Genomic DNA, 7,021 nt, shown 5'->3' with positions numbered 1-7,021 from the left:
AGACAGTTCCTAACGACCAAATTATTTTACCGTCTTGCAGGAGCAGCCTTGGTGAGTTTTAATAACCGGAGGTTGCTTCCGGATGTGAAGCAAGGCAGGTTTAAGAAAGATTCGGTAGTTTGGAGGATGGCATACAGAATCCAGGAACGATGATGCTGCGGACCCTTTAAAAATTGGGATGGAGGGGCGGGGCTGTTAGCTGGGACGCGGCTGGACCAGTCGGTTTCCAGGAAGTGACGTTAGGCGGCCGCGGAGATGGAGGATTTACTGGACTTGGACGAGGAGCTGCGCTACAGCTTGGCTACCTCCGTGAGGACCAATGCGGGGGCCTTGTGGGCCAGGATTTGGCGGGTGGGGAGGAGCGACCCCGCCGGCCCCAACTTCTCTGAGGCGACTCAGGGCGGCAGGCCTCGAGCCGCGCCTGGTGAGGGCCAGGAGGAGGCAGCCTCGCCGCCCCGCCCCCGGGTCACTGTGGGCTCCGCCGCTGCTGGCCTGGGGTTTACTTTCTTTAAAATCCTCAAAAAGTAGAAAACACCCTGTCCCCGCCGGCCTCTAGGGCCGTGGGAAATTTCCGAGCCTTTCTCCGTTTTTTAGATCTCCGAGTGCGAACTTCCCCAGAACAAATCGATCACAGGGTGATGGGGGGCCCCGGCCGGGGTCGCACTCTCTCCCATCCTAGAGTTTTTCATTTGGGACACCTCATCTCAGAAGTTCCTGCAAAAGCCGCACTGTTTTATGCATGGAAGGGAGGCAGGCAGGGACGGCCTTTCTTCCCCGTAATCCGCGCGGGGAGGTGGGAGTTACCTCAGTTACCTCAGTAGTTAAGGAAACCAAGATTTGTAACGTGAGGGAGTGATTAGGTGCTCAGGCACTGAGGCCACATGGAGCATAGAGCTGTTGCCTGGGTTCAAAAAACACCTAAACAACGATTTAACCTTTCCGAGCCTTAGTTTTCTTATGCCTAGAATGGAGGTGTTACAGTGAAAAGGAAATGGAACAATACATGGGAAGCGTGTAACTCAGTGCTTGGCATATGTTATCACAGAAGAGGTCAGAAGAGGTTAGCTACTGCTGCCTCTGAGGCTGTGGTTTGCCCAGCGTTATAGTCAGTAAATAATGCAGCTTGATTCAAGACCCAAGTTCAGTGTTTATCTTCCTTCTTTGTAACCCCCATCAGGCCTCTTTATCTTTAAAATTGATTAGGATCGCTCTTACTAAAAGATTGGGCCCCAGGGCAAGTCTTTAGTTTCTGCTGTGAAATCTCTAAGTGTTTTGAAGGTCACCAGGCCTTGCTGATACGTGAATGTTTTTTAGTACCTGGGGATGTGAATGTAGTTATTCATTCATTCAACAAATATTTATTGAGCCCCTACTGTGTATCAGGCAGTGTCCTAGGTGTTGGAGATACAGCAATGAATAAGGAAAGTTCCTGCCCTCATATGATTATGTTGCAGTGGGAGAAGATGGCCAATAAATAGACTACATTTAACATACGCAAAAATCAGGCAGTAAAGAAGTTTTTCTACCCTGTGCATCTATACAGGGTCTTCAAAAAGTTTAAAACCTTGAAGTACTTAAAAATTATTAGAGAAACCACCTGTGATCAGCATGTAGAGACAAGATCATTGAATTTTTGTTTTAGCACAACCACTATATGCAGGATGCTGTATTCAGATACTCAATGCTATGAAAAATGGAAAAGGGCAACCATGGTGAAGGGATGGAATTGTCTGCCTTGAGAAGAAAATAAGCTGCTTATTTTCAGAACGATTGTTTCCATCATCCTTGAAACCTAAATGACACTACAATTTGAAGTGTCAACACTGCCCAAGAGTTTTTACGAGCTCTCCTGTAACCCCTGTCAATTTAGTGGTGCAGTCCTTAGAACGTCTTAAAACAAGTTTCAGCAGGATATAGTGGAAAGCACCCAGGAAACCCAGGATCTGAAATCAGAAGGCTTTGCTCCTAGGTTTATGTCAGTCACTTCATCACCTTCCTAGGCCTCAGTTTCCTCCTTTGTAAAATGACATCGGTCTCAGTTCCTGTCCATTATTGTGAGAAGCGAAGCCACAGTAAATGAGATCTAAAAATGCTTATATTAATGCTGTGTTTTTTAAACAAAGTAAAGCAAAAGTATAAATATTTCAGCATCCAAGAATCTGACTAAATAGTTTTGTTTATGTGCTGGGAAGCCTTGGAGGCACAGAGTCTCCACTGGGGGGCCTTGGGAAACACCTGCAAATGGTTCATCTGATGGCCAGGAATATTGAAGTGCTCTGGTTTCCAAAGATAATGTCTCAAAATTCTTGTACTAGATTTCCTTTAATGTCTGTAAAGGCAAACTCAGTTACTGTATATATCAGAGCAAATGCTAACTGTTTTCCAGTTGCCATGGAATTTAGGAATTCTTTCCAAAAGCCTGTTTGATAATGATTTTCATGCCAAGCTGCAGATTTGAAATTAAGCCTTTCTGAAATCCTGCGTAGGAACATGGGAGCCTTTACCACCTTCTTCTCTGACCTGTGGCATAAGGTCTCTGCCCATCCTAGAGGGATCTGTAACTGCATTTCTTTGGGTAGAAAATAGAATTTTCTTTTGCCATCTCTGTAGCTGTTAAAGAAAACCTTATCCAGCCTGGGCAACACAGAGAGACCCCATCTCTACAAAAAAAAAAGTAAAATAAAGTATCCAGATGTGGTGGTGTATACCTGTGGTCCCAGCTACTCAGGAGGGCAAGGTAGGAGGATCACTTGAGCCTGGGAGGTAGAGGCTGCAGTGAGCACTCCAGCCTGGGCAACAGAGTGAGAAATTAATCCTTAGTTTCCTATTTTCCTATCAAATAGAACTGACCTAAGGTGCTTGTTTTAAGGGGTTTAGAGGGTTTTCTAAAAACATGCCCAGGTAACTCAAATCCCATTCTCCACCACATCATCATAAATCCAGTCCTTGCTTACCTTCCCAGGATTGTCTTTTTTTTGTTTGTTTATTTGTTTTTTTGAGATCGAGTCTTGCTCTGTCACCCAGGCTGGAGTTCAGTGGCACAATTTTGACTCACTGCAACTTCCACCTCCCAGGTTCAAGCGATTCTCCTGCCTCAGCTTCCCGAGTAGCTGGGACTACAGGCGCCTGCCACAATGTCAGGCTAATCTTTTGTGTTTTTAGTAGAGATGGGGTTTCACTGTGTTAACCAGGCTGGTCTCGATCTCCTGACCTTGTGATCCACCCGCTTCGGCCTCCCAAAGTGCTGGGATTACAGGCGTGAGCCACCGTGCCCGGCTGGATTGTCATCTCTGTAGTGGCCGAATGACATTTGGGTCAACAGTGCCTTCTGTCTCTCCTTACAGAAGGCCAAGGTGGGTCGCCGAGCTCAACGGGAGTCAGCACAGGCCGAGAATCACCTCAATGGCAAGAATTCCTCTTTGACTCTGACTGGAGAGGTGGGTGCTAAAAAAAAAAATCTGAAGAAAAGCTGTTTAAGAGTTAGTGATTCCTTAATGACCAAAGATTTGGTATTCCATATTTCTTCTCTTGAATGCCAACCGTTTCTCCTATCTTGATTTGGGAATTCCCTTCCTTGGCATTTGTCTTGTAGCAAGAAATGAAGAACTTTTTTTCCTTGATGCCAGACTAGTTTCTGTGCATTTCCTTATATTCTTAACGTAGAACTTTTTATGTTAGCTGAAGCAAGGGACTGGGAAGTTCCAAAATCCAGTAGGATTCCAGGTTTTCATTTCTGCTGAATAAATGCCAGTGAGGCAGACTGGTGATGTAAGGTTGGATTACACAATTAGACATTTGCTCTCGGTGGTGACCTGAGCTTTCTACAGTCTTCCGGCAGGAAGCAGATCATTTACTGGCCTTACTTTCCTGGAAACTTTTCTGAGTAGCCTGGAATTATGGGAAATGATCCAGTTTCTTTGTGGAGGGTGGGTAATTCTGATGAGCAATACTTTATACTGCCAGGGCACTACTTTTGGCAGCGTACTCGGAGCCCCTTTTGACCTTCCCCTGTCCATTTGAAAAAACTTTGCAAAAGTCAGCTTCAGAGTCATCCTCTGCCAGAAGTTAGCTCTTCTCTAACCTCTCCAGGCTGACTTAGCAGTCCTTCCTCTCACTTGCCATAGTACCTGTTGTAGAACATACCCCATTATATGTGAATTGTCTTTTTACATGTCTGTCTCCCTCACTGGACAGTGAGTTCCCAGACAGCAGGAAACCTAGCTTCTAGCTTGCTGGCCCGTAGTAGGTTTGCAACAGATGAAGGAACCCATGCTGAGAAGCCTAATGGGTCAGGCAGGTGCGTGAGCAAATGAGCCGGGTACCTGACATGGACACACTTCACTTACATATCACATAGGTAGGAATATTCTTCATTTTCATAGGAAATGCATTCTCCACCATTTTCTTAAGCTCTCTGTGTGGCCTTGTCCATTTATCTTTCATTTTCTCTCTTTAGAAGGGTGGGTATGGAGAATCATTACTTTAAGATAACATCTGTACTGGCCTAGAAAAACTAGCAGCTCACCCCTTGGCCTCATTGCCTGGAAGACACTAGGAGAGCAGGTTAGGGCAGTGGGACCAGGAACTGGAGGCCACATGCTCCTTCTAAAGGGACAGCCACTACTTAGCCAAAGCTGGTTGATGCTGTAGAGAATATAGGCCCAATATTGCCAGATGTGATTCTTCAAGAGATGCTGGCAGTCTAAAATTTTATGTGAAAGCAACAAATTTTTAGAGGTTAGCAACTGATTAAGAAAACCTAGTCACCATAGGGACTGGATATTAAATCACCACATGGGCTGGATTTGGTCCAAGGATTGTCAGTGTGTAACTGTGGGCATGGCACCTCCGTTATGATACTTATTACATTGTATTCTAATTGTTTACATGTCTGGTTCTCTCATAAGATATGAGCATCTGGAAGGCAGAGGTTGTGTCTTATCCTCGTACCCTATTATCTATCACAGTACCTGGCAGAACAGGCATGCAATTGTTATTGCGCAGGATGAGGTGGAGTCAAGTACATAGTGTGTGATGTACTTACACATTAGAAACTGAGTAGAAGTGTTATGGGGCCTGGGACGGGGATTTGGGAGGTGCGGATAGTGGAGCATTGGAGGCACAGTTAGGAGAGGTGATATAAAGTAGGAATTTGATGAAAGAAGATGTACCAGACCCAACCCTGGATCTCAGGGAGCTTGAACTGCAGTGGTCTGTGCCTTTAAAGAGAAAATGAGGAAGCACATGACTGAGCTGATGGAAGCCAGTTCTTGGCCTCTGGCATTTTACACTGTTCCACATGGGTCCAGGAGGATTCATTCCAACACCAGATCATTCATTCATTTACTCAACAACTATTTATTGAAGCACACAGTAAGTGCCAGGCACCATTTTGCAGGGTTGGCATATTTCAGTGAACAAAAGAGACAGGATCTCTTGCCATAATGGAATTTACATTCCCGTGATCATTGGCAACCAGGAAGACTAATTAAAAGTCTACTTAAGGCCAGGCACAGTGGCTGATGCTTGTAACCCCAGCACTTTAGGAAGCCAAGGCAGGAGGATTGTTTGAACCTAGGAGTTCAAGACCAGCCTGGGCAACATAGTGAGACCTTGTCTTTGCAAAAAATTTAAAAATTAGCTGGGTATGGGTGGCATGTGCCTGTAGCCCCAGCTACATGGGGCGCTGAGGCAGGAAAATTGCTTGAACCTGGGAGGCGGAGGTTGCAGTGAGTTGGTATCTTGCCATTGCACTCCAGCCTGGGCAACAATAGTGATGTATATATAAATATACAATTAACAACAAGAGTATATATTTTATATATATATAAATATTAAGAGTGTGTGTGTATGTGTGTGTGTATATATATACATACATATATTTTAAAGTCTACTTAATTGTGAAGGAGGTTATAGCCACCTATGGTAGTTAGGTGAATGAGCCTGTGATGACCTGATTAGGCCTTGAAGCCTTATATGACCCCCATACCAAATCAGCTCCTGGACTGGGGTCAGTGGACCCTGCTTGCCTACCATCCACTTCCCCTTGGCTCCCAGGTGAGAATCACTGGTGTGAGAATATAACTCTGTAGTCACAGAGTGTGATGAACCCTTTCAGGGTTTCAGCCATTCAGTAATACCTACTTATTTTGAGGTTTACCTTTTTTTTTTTTTAACTCTGTGCATTAGCATTTTTCTGGGAGAACATGATGAAAAGTCATTCTGCTCTTCACCCAACTGTTGCCTCTGAAAGCAAGATGCCAGTTAGGATTCCAGGATCTCTTTCTCCTTGGGCTAATTGAGGTTTAAACAGTGTGGGCAGCCTCCCACGGGGCCAGATGCTCACTGTGCTGTGTGGGACTTTTTGGCTGTTTCTTTCTAAAGTTAGATCCCAAGACTTGTGTGTATGCCCATTTACATTCCAATTCTATTACTTGATATATTTATTTTTGTCCTCTTGCTGACTATATTCTAGGATGAAGATATCCATGCAAACGTAAATATGGTACCTGGGAGCTGTCAGACATGCTGGAGTTACTTTATACTTAAGTGGAAATTAGTTCAAACACATGGTTATTTTAAAGTGAGGTAGTGGAGTTGGGAGCTCTGGTGAAGGAAGCAGAAAGAACACAGGGCTTTGCACCAGAGGACTGGGTGCTAATTGCCTGGATTGTGAGTAAGCCCTCTAATCTCTCTAATTCTCCATTTCATTAGCTGTCCAATAGTGATAGTAATACCACCAGGTTGATATAGGGGCAAGTGAGATACGCATTGAGGAACTTTTTAATAAACTGAAAAGCACTGTGCAAGCATTCATTCAATAAATTAGTGAATAAAAGTATATTGGGACAGCGCTTTGCTGCTTTTATTAAAGGGTAGCGAAGAAAGAGCATGTCAGCCAGAGTCTCTTAGAACTGATTGGAAGTCTGTTCACAGGCTACTGCTCAATTATCCGTAGTTTGGCTAGTAGTTATCCAGAGCAGAGGGTTTTTTTTTTTTTTTTTTTTTTTTTTTTTTTTTG

General features: G+C 44.4%; 1 protein-coding gene across 4 annotated transcripts in view; it reads left to right on the top strand.

Moving 5' to 3' along the window:
• The first annotated feature begins 221 nt into the window (after nt 1-221).
• The window catches only part of IFT43 (intraflagellar transport 43), a 101,055-nt gene continuing 94,255 nt past the window's right edge, over nt 222-7,021 (top strand). For 2 of the 4 annotated variants that reach the window (XR_001002618.1, XM_011949521.1), the window contains exons 1-2: nt 222-309; nt 3,345-3,437. Coding sequence is in view for 3 of the 4 variants with exons in the window: in XM_011949521.1 (XP_011804911.1) it covers nt 256-309; nt 3,345-3,437 (147 nt within the window). In the remaining variant the exon portion in view is untranslated. Of the gene's footprint in view, nt 777-3,344; nt 3,438-7,021 lie in introns of all 4 variants that reach the window. The other 2 variants (XM_011949520.1, XM_011949519.1) reach the window with 2 other exon arrangements.

Source organism: Colobus angolensis, unplaced genomic scaffold (genome assembly GCF_000951035.1).
Source record: "Colobus angolensis palliatus isolate OR3802 unplaced genomic scaffold, Cang.pa_1.0 Scaffold3, whole genome shotgun sequence".
NCBI classification, from domain to species: Eukaryota; Metazoa; Chordata; class Mammalia; order Primates; family Cercopithecidae; genus Colobus; species Colobus angolensis.
This window is presented reverse-complemented; position numbering and strand designations above follow the sequence as displayed.